This window comes from Columba livia, chromosome 12, assembly GCF_036013475.1.
Source record: "Columba livia isolate bColLiv1 breed racing homer chromosome 12, bColLiv1.pat.W.v2, whole genome shotgun sequence".
Classification (NCBI taxonomy): domain Eukaryota; kingdom Metazoa; phylum Chordata; class Aves; order Columbiformes; family Columbidae; genus Columba; species Columba livia.
In genome coordinates this window covers 2,770,153-2,787,872 of record NC_088613.1, presented here as the reverse complement: position 1 = coordinate 2,787,872, position 17,720 = coordinate 2,770,153, and the positions used below count along the sequence as shown (strand labels likewise).

The window sequence follows — 17,720 nt, the reverse complement described above, 5'->3', positions numbered from 1 at the left end:
TTATAAAAACAAGCCCATTGGGAAAGGTCGGGTTTGCTTAGACTGGAAAGACAGGAAGTAAAGTAGGGCAGACAGCTACAGGGAAGAGTGAGTGTTCTTCACCCTCGCTCCCGGGGGAGCACCTGCAGTAACAAGCTGATCTGTATCCAACAGGAAAGGTTTGGGCTGGACACCGTGTTGTTTAAACCCAATACAAAGCCCAGCAACACCTCCCAGGGCTGGGACTTAAGTGCTGGAACAACACGTGGAGTCGCTACCCAAAGCCAGAGCTGGGCTGCTTTCAGTCTTCAATGGGCTCAGCAGAAGCCTGTTAGAAATACAGCACTTTCAAATAACGAACTGCTAAATTACTTTCCCTGCCACAAAAGTGAAACTTGTGTCTTTTTGCTTCAGCATTTTAATGATATGAGATTATGGAGTGATAGGTGTTTGTGTTCCGGGTTGGGTTTTCAGAAATAATGGGGATAGCACAGATGTGGTGTCACAGGGGAGAGTAAATGCAGAAATGAGCGTATGGAACAAATACAGACTTCTGGCATCTCTGGTAATGTTCATAATTAACAAGGTCATTGGTATTTCGCGATGGGAGAACAAGTGGAAAATACCATAGGGTTGGTTGGTTTTTGCTTCAAGAGCACAGATGAGGAGTCGGATCAGACACCGTGCCCAGAGATCTTTGTCTGATTTATTTAGCATTGGTCTAATGTCAAGACTACGCTCTTCCCATTAAAGGCAGTTTTGGACAAATTAGCTGTGATAATCAGCTCGTTAAAACAGTTTGCCAGTATAGAATGGATCTGATTTTCTTCAAAATGTGTCTCTTCTCCAATAACGGTGTAGCAAGATTCTAGATTTTACAGCTCCCGGTAGCAAAGCTGTAGTGCAACCACCCCCATTGCTGCAGAACTCATGCAAATTAAATTATGTGAAATGAAAGGCCAACAACAAATGCACATTTAGTATTGTCAGCCCTGTTCCTCCGTGGCTCACAGTCCTATCCTGCTAAAAAACAGAAAGAAATTGACTTTCCAGCAGCACCGATTTAACCGAGAATGTGTTTTGTTTATGAATCCAGGGGTTTACTCTATGTGCATCCTTCAGAATTCCACGTAAGCAGGGAGGACAAGTTCCACTGCTCGTATTCTATACATTGCCTTTGTGGCATCGTATACAAAAGCAGCACAAGACTTGTAATGTTAATATTTCTGATGTTTAGATTTCATCCTCCGAAGGCTTTGTTCTCAGCACCTGCAGCACGTACGTGTTGCTGCTGCTTTTGAGAAGAGAATGTGAGACGCTGAACAGGGACCAGAGACCACACGCGCAGTAAATAAAGACCTTTCAGGACACAAGCTTGTTGAACCATTTAAATTGTATTCCACTTTGAAATGTTAATGTTGTGTATGTGCATATATTTATTGAAAATAGCAATCCTCAGTCAACCGAGACACAGAAGATAGCTGCGGTCTAGATAAAAAGCGTTTCATATAAATACATTAATGGTTTAAAAAACAAACCATAGAACCTGCTGACAGACTCAAGTAACTTTCTAACATGTATTTAACTTTTGTGATGTTAACAGGCTGACGAAAGGCTATTTAATAGTGAAAATGGAAAAACTGGTAACGTGGCTCCAGGACTGAGTCATTTAAAAAGTTGCTATTGATACATGGGAAATATTTCCCGTTGTCATAAAGCAACAGTATGTGTCTCAAAAAAATAGAATTTTTCTTTTTTAGAAAAGCTATTTCCTTGTTCTGTTCAGCGAGTGTTGTAGTTCCACACGTAAATAGATACACCCAGCTTTACAGAGCAGATTTTGCCGTTCCCTGGGGTTCCTGGAGGACGCGGGTTCGGGAGCAGCCACGGTTACAGGTGGGAAGGGAGCGTTCCGTTAATGAGTTTATACCACGGTTTGTTCTTGCCAAAACCTGTTTGAACCGGCAAAAAGAAAAATACACATACATGCGATAAAAGCAAAACTTGCCCTGAAATAGCAAGGCAGTGCGCTCAAGCGTTGTACAAAACCTTTTACTTTCTGTACAGTGATGATACCAGATATTTTGTCTTCTTAACCATCATATACACAACACAAATATTATGAATAGAAATCTATAAATAGTTTAAAATCAATCTGTAATATATAGCAGTTGAGGGCCACAGCTGTACAAAGTGTAAGCAACATATATAAAACAATTAAGAAAGTGCAAATAGAACAGTATGGAGAGCCTCCACTGCTTACAGCATTGATGGTTCAAGTGTGAAGAGCGAGCGGGGATGCAGGAGCTCAGTTACAATTGGAAAGAAGACACAGCACAGGAGTCTGCACACAAAACGAACTGTTATTAAATTGTATCTTCCTGCTTCTTCACATCTGTGACTTCCAGTTAATAAGAGAACATTTAGTAACGATTTTCTGCAAAGAGTGATTTGTCCCTTTTTACAAGTGCCATGAAATGAAGATTCCCTGGCCACAGAGTACTTTTCTATAGGTGAAACAAGACTACATGGGGAAACTGCTGTTGGTTTCTGGTTGCCTTGTTATGCTTACTGTCTTTAAAAGGTGAACAGAAATACCTTCCCGTACAGTTGAATACAGACATTTAGACCCTGATCCTCTAAATTACATACAGGTAACCTGCACCATCACTCGCATGGATGTGAAGGTCCAGAGGATCAGTGCCTTAAAAACAAAACAACCAAACATTCATTTAAAAAACAAACAAACAAAAAAACCCTCCAAAAAACAACCACCACACCAAACACTCCCCTCCCCCCCCCAAAAACCCCCAAACCACCCAAACAACCACAGAGAAAACAAATGAAACAGAACAAAAAGCCAAAAGTCCTTTGAGTTTCAAATGTTGGGGACAACTGCCCGTCGATGTCACTGCGGTTTGCCACTGGAGATGCAAGTTTTGCGTTTTCAGGTGATGGTTTCTCACCAGTACCTCCCGCAGTACGAGTCTTTCATTCCTTTTATGCCGTGTGTCTGCTTGAATTAAAACACAGTGGCAAGGAAAAACACATTGGGTGAGTCGGAAGCTGAAATAGTTAATTAACTCTTGAATGGAATTCCAAATAACTTGGTTTTAGAAAGCTTTTCAGTTCACCTTTACTTCAGTAAGTGTACTCTCTAGTCTTTTTTAGGCACTGGAAATATTCAAGACACTACCTGATGTGCAGAAGGGTCCATCCATCCTCAAGCAGTGCATTATCAGTGATCTCTAGCAAGTTCTTGACTAATGTTGTTGGTTTTAGTTTTAAATGGAGAGGGTAGACTTTAAAAACTCCTTTTCCCCTCTTGCTAAGCATCTTGCTATGACAGAAGAATCATCACAGTCACGTGGATTTTTCTCTTTGAAATACAGGCCAGGTTTCAGAGTGAATTAAAGAGAAGTTGCAAGCAGTCTGAATATGCCAGAGAAACAACAATCATAGTATTACCTGGTGTACTGCTCCACATAATGATGTCTGTCTCAAAACTGGAGATGATCACATGACACTCTATGAAGACCATCAGTGTACAATCAGCTAATAAATACGAATTTGGAGTCTAAGATAGTCTCTGTTGTACTCAATAGATAGTATGGAAACACTCATCTATTTGGTATATTTTCCGCATGTGTGATATCTACAGTATACAGAGACATATGCATCATTGAGGCATGGGAAGGAACATCTGCACAACTGTCTGGTCAACATAACTTGTTTATTTGCCTCCGTACATTCGTTCGATGTCGTTGAGGTAATGGTTTTTCAGTTCTTTCCTTTTCAGCTTGAAAGCATCTGTTACTAACCCAGTCTCTGGGGTCCAGGGTTCAGGGCTTAACCGTACTTTGATGGGTATTTCAAACCTTTCTAATTTCACTGCAGGGACAAGAAGACACAAAAACATTACTGTGGTTACATAGCTAAATGAAATACTAATTCATGACACCCAAAAATCTGAAGTAGCTTGTATAATGTGGTGTCCTTCTTAATGAAGTGACCTTACAGAAGTGCCATGAGCAAATTTAATCTTGTACGACTGTTGAGTGCTGGTTAGTATGAAAATGTTGTGATAACGCACTGTTTTTGCAGCTTGTATTGGATGTGACAGTGTAAAATCTAAAACTTGCAACAAATGAGTGTGTAGCCTGAGATCGGAGAGTACTGCCACAAGAGGATACACTGAAATGTAGAGTTGTATCTTTATCACAGGCTTCTAGTAATAATTAGATTGACTCAGACTATTTGGATGTGCTTCATGTTTAAATTATAATGAAGGACGTCTACATTTTCCATGGTTAAATGATCCTTTCCCAATTTTTTTTCTCCTATGTACAGAGTTCAAAACAAAGGGACTTCCCTATATTTTTGTTACATTAGTCACTTTTTTCCCCATTTTCCAGGGGCATTAGGAACAGGGCAGGGAGCTGCTGCATGTGTGCAACACTTGATGGACTTTGCTGTCAGCTCCTGTTTACAGGTCTATAACAGGATCCTGTCTACACACACTTGGAGCTGAATTTCCAGGACAACAGCAAACTGGTCTGGTCATGTACAGTTTCATCTTTAGATAGACGGCTGCTCAGGATTGTGTGTCGTGTTCTGCCAAAAGTGGGAATGATCTCTCTAAAATACTTCAAAATCAATTAGTTCTCTCTCAATGGTAGATTACTATCTAGCAGATAAGGAATTTCTAAGCAAAGCTTTTTGAATAAACAAAGCTATATGGGCAGTAATTTACCTAGTTCATGATGAAAAAATCCCCACGGATTAAAACATTTAAATAAGTCTGAGACCTATGGGTTGACTTTTTTTTTTAAAAAAAGGCAATAGTAAGACTTAATAGCATCTTTCATTCTTGTTTTATGTTTCACAAGACACATTCTCCTCTCTAAAACTCGAGAGGCAGTGCTTAAGGTCTGCTTAAGTCCAGTTTTCAGTGCATGAGGTGCCAAGTGTGTTAGACTTTTCTCCAGGTAGTTTGTTAACTTTTTGGCCCCATAAAGGACTGAGGAGGCTTCTCATCATTTAGCACCACAGCAAGGAACTGAAGCCCTTACAACCACAAGGATCCTGGCTGCTCAAGGCTGTAGGGGACAAAGCTCCATGGCAAAAAAGAGCTTTGAAATCTCTTGCTTAACTAGTTTTCATGCCAGCAAATGTAAATTTCCTTCCAAATTGACAGCTCTTTTGGACCTTATTTTAACTATTAGACAAGCAACCTGTCTCTTGAATTTAGTTGAAAAAAAAATCTCAAATTTTAGAAAATAATAAAAAATATAAACTAGCTAATAGACCAAAAAGTATGTCAGTTCCTGTAGGAACAGGCAATGATTTGATGTGGTCTTTGCCTCTGACTAAACTATTCAGTTTTGGCAGATACAGAGACAAGAGAAAGAATGAAGAGCAGTTATTGAGGACAACTGAAAACTTTGGCTGGATAAGCACCATGAGATTGGCACGATAGGTGACTTTACTTACTCTTGTTTGCCACTTCTTTAATCTCTCGCAGTATTTCAGCTTCCATTGTAGCATTGTTACAAATATCTACCCAGGTTCCACTGATGCCTTTCTGCTCAGCTAATGCCATCAGCTTCTTCTGATTAGGAACCACAAAACTGATCACGTAGGACTGGTCACTACCACAAGGTGGCAAGAGAAGGAAGGAAAACAGTTCCAAACAGTTGAGACTTTCAGGACGTAAAATGTTAGATACAGAGACCCACAGTGCTTTTTGAACTGTAGTTGCTCCCCCATACATAATCCTTCTTGTACATTAAGTCTTTGCAACTGTTGACTTAAAGGTATCTTAAGTTGTTTTACAAAGTTAGGTTTGATTTGGATTGTGCTTTGCTGTAATTTTGCCAGTGCATATCTCAGTTTAACTTCCTAGCTACAGCTGGTTTTAGCCAGTTCTCCCCAGTTTCCATTCGTGTATCAGGAGTTTAAGTTGAAGGGAGGGAGAGGAGGGACCAGGACTATTTCTAAAACTCAGGGGAGAGCTCTGGATCAAGTGCAAAGTGTCCAGATTAACTTCTGTCTGGTATTCTGACAGAAAGCCAAAACACATGCTAAATAGAATGATGCCTGTTTGGAGAAGGGATGAAACTGGAGTGTATAGGATAGAAGAAATGCCAACAGAAAAACAAGAGGTCATTTCTTCAGGTTTGGGGGTACCTGGGCACCTGTGCTACTTCAGAGATGCTGTTTATAACTTGCACTCTGGTAGGGGGGATTGTTAATGGAAACCACGGAAAACTATTGGATATCAGAGAAGCGGCTCAGAGCCTATATTTCACGTTTACCCTAAATGAAGTTCCAAAATGAATACCACTCTTACCTTTTGGCGTAAGCACAGATATTGTCAATCAATGGGCAGTTTTTCAGAGCTGACTCTACTTTGCCCAGAGATACGTATTCTCCTGCTTGCAGCTTCACCAAGTCTTTCTTACGATCTAGGAGTTAAAGGGAAGAAAAAACAAGCTTGTTCCATTTAAACTTTTGCATTTCCACAGACTCATTTACAAAGCCACTAAATATGTATTTCGTGCAGTGCTATGCAAGATAATTTAATTCATGTTTATTAAGAATCTTATTAAAATTTGAAAACCGCTAATAGCACGTACATATTCTGCCAGCTTTATAAAGGCTTCTGTAAAAAAGTTTACATAGCACTACACTTCTGTTCACACAATTTGTATGAGAGTTGTGAGGGCTCTGAGTTAAAAGCTTTGTAATTAATACCAAAATCTAATCTTATATTTATTTTTGAAGGCTTTGTGCTAAATTTAGACAGTGATAATGTCACAAGAAATGGCTTCGCTTCCAAAATCATCCTATAGCTGTGAGAACTTTTGGGAATACGTTTTACACTGTGAATTTGCAAGCAGGTAACCTTAAGTAGATTAGCCCTGGCAAAGCCAACAGGATTATTAGCATGTTTATAATTATGTTTAATCATGATCTTGTAATCTGTTAAGAAATGAAAAATTGAGGCCAACCTATGATCTGCAGACACCCATCCGGATGAAACTCTCCTATATCTCCTGTACAGAACCATCTCTGACCATTCTCATCAACGGAGAAGTCTTCGGTTGTTTTCTCTTCATTTTTAAAATATCCCATTGAGACATTAGGTCCGCCAATGACAATTTCTCCTCTAGGGTTAGGCTTGTCTTTAGTAGTATAGCCCCCTGAAACCAAGAAAACACCCACACAATTATTTTTAACGTATATACTCTGCTGCCAAGAAAATATTATGAAACTTCAGCTTGAAGTTCATGCACACAAATTGATGATTGTTATATAAGGTAAGAACAATTATTCCTTATGCTACACCTAGTTAAGCAGATACGCAAAGAAACCAGCTAAGCCACGGTTAATTAGTTACTCTGAAACAGGAACATTTAATACTCTCACCTTCTTGCCAGTCTCTCAACTTTATTTCACAACAAATAAGTGGAGCTCCAACTCTGCCGGTGCTGTAATCAGCAACTTAGAGAGAGAACAAGGAAGAATATAAAGACCTTTGTCGTTTGAAATATAAACTCACACCATAAATAAGGCAGTAGCTTATCTCAAGTTACTTTATTGCAGTTAAGAACTACAGCTATTTTGACTTTACAAAAAAACCCCACCAAACCCTCATATACATCTATATCTTAACTTACGTATTTCCAGAAGCATTTTAATTACCTTCTGTAATGGTTCCAGCTCCACATGTTTCTGTCAGGCCATAGCCTTGACCAACAGGACAGCAAAAACAGATGTTCATGAATCTTTGTGTCTGAGGCGAGAGCGGAGCGCCTCCAGAAAGCATCATGCGCACGTTCCCGCCCAGCAGTGCCTTTACCTTTTTAAACAACAGTCTTGAAAGAAGGGGAAAAATACATTAAAACTCATTCACTCAGCTCACTTTTACAAAAAGACTCAAACTTTCTTCTTTCATCCTATCCGGAACACCTTAAAAAATTAACTTAATTGTTCTCAGATTTTAATGGACAGCAAGGGATAATCAAAATCGTTACCTCTTGTGTAACACTTGAAGATGGCAGAATTCCTGTCACTTAACAAAAATTCTGATTTTATGACTAAAAAAAGCAATCCAATAAAGACTAACTAGTCATCTGTTTTGAAAATTAGTCATTCCTACCATTAACTATCTGTTGCCAGCAAGAACCTGCATTATTTCGGGTAGTCATTGTATTTGTATGTTGATGAGAATTGTATCGTGTTGGGTAGCTTAGATGATTCTTTTAGATTGTCTTAACAAACCTCAAGGAGAAAGGTACACTTGGATCATGAATTATACTTACACATTACACAGAGGTGCATCGTATCCCCTCTTGATTTGTTCCAATTTGTAGTCGTAGCCTATCTTGAATAGAGTTCTTTGAATATAGTTCATCTCTTGAACTTTACTCATGACATTTTTATAGATTCTGTCCATTATTTCCTACAAAATGTTAACAAAAGCAGGGAAAATCACCATATAGAATAGACCAGCACGTGTAAATTAAATTCCATGTCAAAAATAAAATTAAACTACTGTATTTTTACATTGGATAATACAATAAGAGTGATAATAATGTCTGCATTGTTGATGAGGCAATACTTAACTGTAACGCTTTTAATGTGTGATCAGTTAGTTAATTTACAGACCATCGCAGCTTGGAGCTATTTGAAATGGGAATGAAGCATCGAAAATACAGCAGAAAGTCAGTGTCCTAGTGTTACTTTTCTCTGTTCACCTTTTTTCTCCTCGCATCATTAACGCTTGAGAGGAAGAACCTCCTGCTGCAGTTTACACCTGGTATTAGGCAGACAGGTAAGTCAAGGGCAAGTAACTGAGTAACTATTGCAGGTCTTCAGGCATCCTGCAGTATTTCACAGTACCCCTTGTGTTTCTACAAACAGCTTTCTAAACCTTGGATTTCACTTCAAAATACTTTCCACCCCTCACCCTGACGTCTTCTCTGTCAACCACAGCTGCAAATCGTGGGTAACGTGCCACGCTGTAATAAAACTTGCTGTGCTATGTTGCTTATGTTATCAATAACACCTTAACCTGGACTTAAAAATCTGGCAAACCAATTTAGAAAAGTTTGAATTCAAGTTTAGCTAAATCTCTTTGCTAAATGTTGGTAGGTGCCGTGCAAAATTTATCATGTTTAGGAGTCCCGATGCTGCAGAACAACCAAATCCTGCCAAAACTCACTATTCTTCAATTAGATTAAATCTTTCATTACCACTCTTACGAGCCGTTGATGTGATATGATCATAAAACTGCGCCTGTGGTTCTAGGACATACGAATAAGGTTTCTGCATTAGAAAGACACCAACTTTTGTCTGTTTTTCAGATAGCACGAAGACTTTGTGGAATGCAGAAGCCTGGTCACCCAAAGACCAACATAAGCTACAGAAGCAATAGGAGTTATAGTCTCCAAATCACTTTTCTTTCCTGATAAGAGACTAAGCATGGCCTGCTTATCCTAAAACAGCAGGAGAGACTCAGCACGTTACCCTGGAGACACGTAGCTGAGATTGGGCAACCCAACAGCTGTGGCCTTGCCTGCTGAATTCTGTAACTCAGCCACACGCTCTTATCTAAAAGTGTCCTCCCTGTGAAAAGGAGCTTCAGACTGTGAAGGTCAGAGACTTTCTGTACCCTGCTGTTGTGTCAGCAGCCCACTAAGGCACTCGTTGCTATTAAAAATGATTTACAGTTCTGGATCAAAAAGGGCCTTGGCTCCAGCGTACGTGTGTTGTGCTCATCTGCAGCTTCAGCGCTCAGTTCAAGCAGCGACAACTGGAATGTCTATATTCTGCTTTTTTCTTGTTAGTGACAGGTATACATAAAGAGAAAATATGTTAGTAAATAGATTTTTCTTGCATGAACAAGACAGAAAGCATCTTTTTTTTGCTAAATGTATCTGTTTCTGCATACTTACAGGCACGGCTGCCATCAGTGTAGGCCTAAGTACAGTACAGTCTCCCTTGCTTCCCTTCTTAATTTTACTTGACTGTAATAAGGGGAAAAAAAAAGTCAATGTATGAAGTTGAAAACCAAGCAGCTCTATAGAAAAGGACTAAAAAATAGAGGAAGATATATTAGCATGTAATTTGTTTAAATCTCTTCCACCATGTCTCCAAAAACCAGTTCCTGTGTAATTTTTTTTTTCCTGCTGTGATGGAAAAAATAATGATTAACAATTCCAACTGAAATACCGGACTTTTTAGAAGCCCAGCCTGGTTAAGTCCACTTTGTATATATTTTTCTGCCACCCTCTAGTTCTTGCTTTCTCCTTCATCTTCCTCCAGGAGTGTCTTTAGCCTGATGCAATCTCTATACCAACAAACCATTTAGGAGCATTCTTTTCCAGCTTAATTTGCTCCTAGAGTATCTTAATTATTAAATGGAACAAGGCAAAGGGCTAAGCAGAATATCTACAATAACCGTATAAAGAACTGATAAAGTGAGACCAAAAACTTAAAATCACTTTAAACAGTCTTATGTTCAGCTAATCTATTAATAGCTGCTCTTATCCTGACGCCCAGTGGTGCTATATGCACTTATTAGCCCTTCTTATAGATATCCTAAGTATCATAAAAGCAAGGGTTTTGATAAAATTGATATAGTGTGACCCTGCTGCTACAATCCACCACGAACACCAATTTATACAATTTTCTGGAAAAAAATAATGGGAAGTGTACCGTATACATCAGCATTTATTTACCGAAGGAGGACAGGACAGCTCAGCGAGGAGAACACGGAGTGTAAGAGCTGAAGTTTGCTTCTGCTTCCCCCCCCGCCCTCACCTGATCCGACAGCGTGAGCGGAGAGGAATATCCAATCCTGCAGCCGTAGGTGATGCACGAGATTTCTGCTGTCAGCTCCAACACGTGCGCCAGGGGCAAGTAACCAATGTAAGTGTCCTTGGGCCTGGGAAAGGAAAGGATTTGCTAATTAACAAGGATGCACAAGTAGACTAAAACCACTGTTTAATGGTTTTATTGTGTGCTTACTAATTACTCTTACTAATTACTCTTCTGCATGTGAGAAGGGTGTGATTTGAAACCACAGCTTGTAAACAAAATGGGGAATTTCCTACCTTACTGAAATCAGCAGGAATTACGGGATTTGCCTCGTTTTCTAGGAAATGCACAGATTTCTTAGCACTCCACTGCTACTTCCTCTCCTTGTGGGAGGTTTCATGCCAAGTATGAAATTAAGGATGAAGTCATTATATTTTAAAATAATCACCAATGACTTCGAAATCCTTGATAGTCAGCATAGCATTTCCTTCTAGAATAGTTTAGTAGAAAGAGCTGATCGCTGAAGCACTGAGGCTTATGGCAGGAAATAACTGGGAGATTTCTCAGCAAGACACTCAGGGCTGCTACTTAAACACAAGATTTCAGCACCAAGTCAGAACTGGTTTTTTATCCCGTCACAAAAGGAATTTAGCAAAGTAGCTTATTTCAGGTACGAAACACTGCAGTGACAAATACACCAACACTCATGAAAAACTTCCTCAAAAATTAGTGTGATGGAGCTCACCATTGGTTTTACTATTGTCAATGCACAATTGATGACTTTTGTGCTCATCCCGGTGAAGTATACTTGAGCGGATTCTACAGTATGTGCATTACCCATCCAACAGTGGTATCTCTAGATCAATGTATGTGGTAGGCTCTGGTTCCTACAGTGATTCTAGCTGCCTGAAAACACTTAAAAGAATTCCCAAGTTTGACTAGATGAGGAATCTCCTTATCTGGTGGCACATTCTGATGCACACTAAGTACAAACACCTATCGCTGACCTGAAGCTAAGGGTAATAATAAAACAAGAGTAGAAACAGCACGTGAGACAAGAGCTAGAAGGGCGTCCTTTTCAAACAACAGGATAATTTCACAAACATAAGATATATTTCTTATAAATTAAAGATCAGTGGGCTGACAACACAATGGAGAAATTTAGTAACACCTGATGCCAGCAACAGACGCTCTCTAAACTTCTGTACGTTTAGAGGTTGTGTTTTATCTATTTCTTACCCCAGTCCAGGTATTCTCTCGCACTGTCCCGTCATTCCAGCTATTAAGTTTTTATGGATCATCATCACCCCTTTAGGTCTCCCAGTAGAGCCACTGGTGTACATTACCAAAGCCAAGTCGGTAGGAACAGGTCTGCTTGGCAGAATGCTTGCTACAAAATACAGGATGAAAATTGTTATTGATTCTTACCTCCTTTCTAAATTGCTACTTCTGTAACTAATCAATGCGAATATGCCTGTAATCAACCAGTGTGAACCAGGTACCTCAGCAAAGTGAGCACAGCGTGGTCAGGGGGGGATGCTGATGAAAAGTACTGGTCTGTTTTTAAAAGGGAGTGAGGGAACGCAGATTTTGAAAGGAAAGACAAGTATCTGGGCATCTACACAATCTGGGTGATACTTTTGCCATTATGTCTTATACCTGACTGAAAGTTCCATAGGAAAAGCCTTCTGAAAACCAAGTAAACCTGCCAAGGGCAGTGAAGGGGAAAAACACAGCACTGGGGAGAACCAACAGGCTGAGAAACAAACAAAAAGCTGCAAGTCAGCTCTTCTGTCAGCCACTCTTTCAAAGCCAAGGTTGTAGAGCCAGGACTACAAAAAACCCTGAAACAACACCCCCCAAGGTAACTGTTTGTGTCTGTGCCTTAAGCTGATCTAAGATAAGTCGTAAGGAGCGTGTGCTTCCCTGCAAAAAGCTGCTTTGCCAGTTTATCTCCTCTTTTCTTTGAGAGGGAGGAGATCGGGTGAAGCACAGACCACTGATTTAAGGAAAAGAGATGATCAAGAAAAGTTGGGTTTTCCTTCCTTAAAGCAGATGTTGACAGTTACTCCTGGCTGCCCCGTATAGCAAAGGATGTCATGGTTATTCCTCCAGCCCAAGGTGCTTTTTAGCTACAGACTGGTTGAGAAAAACAGACATTTCCAAGGTAAGAAGCAAAAAAAAAAAAAGCCTCAAGTGTTTTCTCCTCTTTTTTTTGGGAAAAATAGTGAAAATAAGAGGAATAAAAGGTAAGAGTAGCAGAAAATGGAACACTGCACTAGATTCTATTTAATTTCCTAAAACAACCATGGAGTCTAAAAATCAAAATTATTCTGGTTATGGTTTAAAAGTTAGAAATAAAATTTTATCCCAAAATACTTGCCATTGAACAAAGGTGCAGGGCTATAAGGAGAGATCAAATCTTCCATGTATTTAAAGGAAGCCAGAGGATGAACCGGCTACCTGCCACTGCCTTTGTGTTAGAGACCTGCATGGGTGGGTTTTTGCAGCTACATGTCCCTCTTAACTTGGGTCTGTTAATTTTGCTTGATTAGTTCTCTATGAAATGATTCACTTACAGTTTTCTGGTTTGGCTCCCAGCTCTTCTACTGCCTGCATACTATGAATCTCCACGTTTTCAGGGTATTCTGATTTATTGATAGTCTTCTTGTCCACATAAATGATATGTTTAAGGCAGGAGATTTGCGGCAACGCAGTCTGTATAAGGAGAAATGAGGTTTTTGGCACTGACTGCATGGTAAAGTTATAGAGTTGCTTGTAAGCAGGTGAAGCTGGTACCAGATTACCTTAAGTTTGCTCTCAAGGAGTTCTACACTAGTGACCAGGTATGATGCTCCACACTCATTGAGTCCATAGGTTACGGCCTCTTCACCCAGGGTGGCATACAGCGTCACAACTGTTCCAGTAAGGAGAGGGAAAACATGAAAGAAATGGTCAAGAAACGCTAAATGCAAAAGCTCCTGCTTTAGCTCACTGAAAAGCATTGTGGGAGGAGGGGACAGGGGCATCAAATTAGCTCAATGAGGAATTTTCTAATTTGAAAACAGAACAGTTTTAAATTCTTCCACAGTGGAATTTTATGCCACCTCTGAAATGAGGAGGACAGTTGTAGAGGAAGCATTTCTTTACCAAGGCTGGTCAAACACTGCAACAGGCTTCCTAGAGAGGTGGTTGATGCCCCACGTCTGTCAGTGTTTGAGAGGCATGTGGCCAATGCCCTTGGTAACATGCTGTGGGTCAGCCCTGAACTGCTCAGGCAGCCGGACTGGATGATCCCCACAGGCCCCTTCCAACTGAAATAGTCTGTTCTATAGAAGAAGAGAAATAAGGAAAACAAAGAGATCCACCAAACCCCAACAACAACACAATGAGCAATCCCACAGTTAAGCAGCTGTGTTCTGCCCTTGAGCTCTTTGGAACCAGAGCTCGGGGAGAGGTGACAACACCGCAAGCGGTCACGGCTCAGAGCTCTCCACCTCTACAAGCGGCTCTTCCCGCAGCATCGGCTGCTCTGCTTGTTCCCATGAAATCACGGATGGGGGCAAGGCAGAGGATCAGACTACGGAACCAGGTTGTTTTTTGTGTTGCTAGGTTATTTTTAACCCTGACTGGCTATAGCAATGCTATTGGTGCCTCACAGGCACTGAGGAGTTCACCTCTTCCCATCACCTCTCCATTGAAAGAAATGCCTTCCCTTAGTATTGTCTGCTCTCTCAAACTGTAACCTCTAAAGACCGCTAAAGGAATTTAATAGTCCTGTGAAAAGGGTTCATGTGCAAGGCACAAAACCAGTACTGTTATGTAGCTGATTCTTCCAGCCTCTTAAAGCATGAGGATCAAGACCAAATTAACCATCCTCTTGAACAGCAACGTCAGCTCTTCCATTATTGCCCTTTAACAGCCTGTGATACCGTCCGACCTCTGCTCGTGCAGCCACCCACTGCTGGGACTGCGCGAAAAAGAGGCAACTAGCGCAAGCAAACACAAGCGATGGGTCACAGCGTGTTGTACGCACACCAGGCATCTGAGTGTATCGTCATCTTTGCCACTTCACAGAGAAGCTTGCATGCATTGAATCAGATCAGAGATTTTTGACAGCTTAAATAAAATTAAGAAGAAGGAAAAAACCCAAACACATATACATAACCATAGTGAACTTGAACAGCTTAAAAATGTCACCAGAACCCCCTCGGACTAGCATGTGATTTTGATTACTCCACCATTCTTCTCTCTTCTCATAATCATTTCACATTTTGGATGCATAAGTTCCACATTTTGGAGGGAGAAATAAAACTACTGACATCTTCAGAGTATTTAAACAACCTGAATAGTAGCCATTCTGTCATTCTAACATATAGAACATTGCCACAATAAAATCAGAAAAAACAGTCTCATAAGTATGAGAGAGTTAATTTTAGAGATCTCCACAAAGCATAGAATAGACTGGGAACTTCTAAGAATCAGACCATAGGCAGAATAAGCTTATGAAATTCTTACACCATCAATGGTAGGATTGGCAGATTGAAAATACTTAACAGCCAAACCAGAGCTGAGCAATGGTTCTAAAAATACACTAGAAGTAAATAAGTCCAGCACTCACGAGGGAAGTTGTACTTGAAGCAGGCTAGAGCCGCAATCATCCATTCCGCTCGGGTCTCGCAGAATATGACAACAGTACTCCTCGGGGTCAGTCCCAGGGCGGTCAGTCCGCTCCCCAGGCGATTCACTTTCTCGTTTACTTCTTCATAGGATAACCACCTGTACGTTCCCAAAATTAACTGGTGAGGAGGAAAGAAAAAAATTATGATAAGCAGCTGTCAGTACAGGTCTACAAGCTTATGTGAGTTGGTGCATAACACCACAAACACAGACACTGGCATTCATTAGAAGATAAAAAAAATGCTTTCATTTTTCTTGCAGTAGAATAAGCAGTGCATCCCGTGTTCTGTCATTCTTTACTATAAAATGAGTGTTTTGCATCGTAAGATGAAGATTAAGGAAGACCTCTAAGGAGATCTCCATTGCTCAGGTAAGATGCAAAGCAGCTCAAAACCAAATCAGAATTAAGTACAAAACTAAGTTTTACCTTTTTGAACACTTTTCCATTTGGTTGCATTTCGTTTTCTTCACTCAATATTTCCCTGGTCCCCAGACAGTCCTTCTTGCCAAACTTGGCTAAAGCGTGGTCAAACAGCTTGTCCAGGGTGTCTGCTCCAGGAATGTTAATGTTTGCTAGCGAGTCAAGATGAGTGACAGCACGATAGGGGCTTCCAGCTTTGTCCGAGGTGGGTTTAGCTTTTAAACGTTTTGCCATGGCCTTTTTCTTCTTAGCATTGGTAAGAAAATACCACGGAATAAATACAAGCATACTGTACACAGATATTAACAAGTACACAGGCAGCAAGAGAATGGTCCATACTTCTAGCCTAAGTTTCATTGCAGGTATTTGAAAAAGAAAATCTCTTGTTATGTTCTGCAGCAGGCAAGAGCAAAGCAGCAGCACAGGACGGCAGAGGCACAAGCAGCAGTAAGTGAAGCTTTGGTAGTGCTGTCTTAGCAATTTTAGTAACCTCTGAGAGGCAACAGTGGAGACCTGTGGGTGAAGACCAGCGCCAAGCAGACAGCAGGAAAAGAAAAGAAAAGAGAATTAAATTAGTAATATTACAGTCAGTCCATTAGTTTTAGTCCTTCCAAGAGTTCACTTAAACGCATCAAGACAAAGGAGACTGAAGTAACTGGTTTAAGAGGCATGTACACTGTAATACAGCATGTGCTGCTCTGCACACCAAGGATGAATCTTCTCCATACTTGTTTGTTGCATCCACAAATATTTACTTTTCAAAGACTTTTCCCCACTGTCTCTGTTTGAATAGTTCAGGGCTGTTGAGATGAAGACTGTCCTTCGCATCATAATATTGTCTTTAAGCTACTTGAGTAATGCTACAATTGCATAATCATGGGAAAGGTCAACAGTTGTTTTCTCCCTAAATATTTGTACTACAGAGAAAAGATACAGTACATTTCTTTACTGCTTTTCAGAATATTATATCAGTTTCTATTCAGATTAAAATGTTTCTTGATACAGTCCTCAAAAGTCTACACATTGTAATCTATAACTCTGTCATATTCCAAAAGCTCAATTAACTTCGCCCCAGCAACTGAATTCTTCATGTACTAATTTTCAGCTACGAACGTCAGACTCTTGGAAAGGGATTACACAGATTTGCTTTTCCCCCTCCAAAAACTACTTCAATATATACATTTCAGAACTCCAGGTATGGAAAACGGAATCCAATGGGACCGATTTAATCCAATTTCAAATAAAGGACAATTTGGCAAGATTTTTGTCTCCATGTCAGAAATCTTTCCTCATTAAGCAGAACTGGGCATGAATAAAGACCAAAGGTGAGTGGGAGGAAAACAAAGGCATGACAGCAAAGCACAGCTGTGGCTGGGAACTGGTCTGGAACTGGTCTGGAACTGGTCTGGAACTGGCACGGAAAAGACAGAGGTTCTTATCGCCATCTGGACGGCAAATGCGACACGCAAACCCGTCCCTTTTAATGAGAACTCCAACATCTGCAGTTGTGTTGTAGCCAGTATCAACAGCATTTAATGTAGATACTTAAAATAACATGATCGTGCCATTAATTGTTTAATTAAATCTATAGAAGAAAATTACTGTTGAATGACAGCATCATGTATTAAACTAAGCTCAGACTTGCTCAGAAAAAAAGAGTATTCTGCATATTTATTTTTATACAAGTGAATGCTACATTATTTTCAAAAGGTATATGCTTATTCTGCTCTAGCCAAGCTCATCACCAACAACTTCTCAGCAAACAGTCAAACCTCAGCAGAAGAGAGAAATCATTTTACTTGCCTAAGCTCCA

General features: G+C 40.2%; 1 protein-coding gene across 9 annotated transcripts in view; it reads right to left on the bottom strand.

Moving 5' to 3' along the window:
* Positions 1–1,354: 1,354 nt before the first annotated feature.
* Positions 1,355–17,720, bottom strand: part of ACSL4 (acyl-CoA synthetase long chain family member 4) — a 54,064-nt gene continuing 37,698 nt past the window's right edge. For 3 of the 9 annotated variants that reach the window (XM_005511836.3, XM_065077228.1, XM_065077229.1), the window contains 14 exons: positions 15,914–16,420; positions 15,428–15,605; positions 13,614–13,723; positions 13,386–13,524; positions 12,046–12,196; positions 10,810–10,933; positions 9,942–10,013; positions 8,307–8,446; positions 7,687–7,859; positions 7,411–7,485; positions 6,993–7,184; positions 6,332–6,446; positions 5,473–5,630; positions 1,355–3,870 (listed from right to left, as the gene is read on the bottom strand). In XM_005511836.3, coding sequence (XP_005511893.1) covers positions 3,713–3,870; positions 5,473–5,630; positions 6,332–6,446; positions 6,993–7,184; positions 7,411–7,485; positions 7,687–7,859; positions 8,307–8,446; positions 9,942–10,013; positions 10,810–10,933; positions 12,046–12,196; positions 13,386–13,524; positions 13,614–13,723; positions 15,428–15,605; positions 15,914–16,264 — 2,136 coding nt within the window. In that variant the 5' untranslated portion in view covers positions 16,265–16,420 and the 3' untranslated portion in view covers positions 1,355–3,712. The remainder of the gene's footprint in view (positions 3,871–5,472; positions 5,631–6,331; positions 6,447–6,992; positions 7,185–7,410; positions 7,486–7,686; positions 7,860–8,306; positions 8,447–9,941; positions 10,014–10,809; positions 10,934–12,045; positions 12,197–13,385; positions 13,525–13,613; positions 13,724–15,427; positions 15,606–15,913; positions 16,421–17,720) is intronic. The other 6 variants (XM_005511837.3, XM_065077230.1, XM_065077231.1 and 3 more) reach the window with 2 other exon arrangements.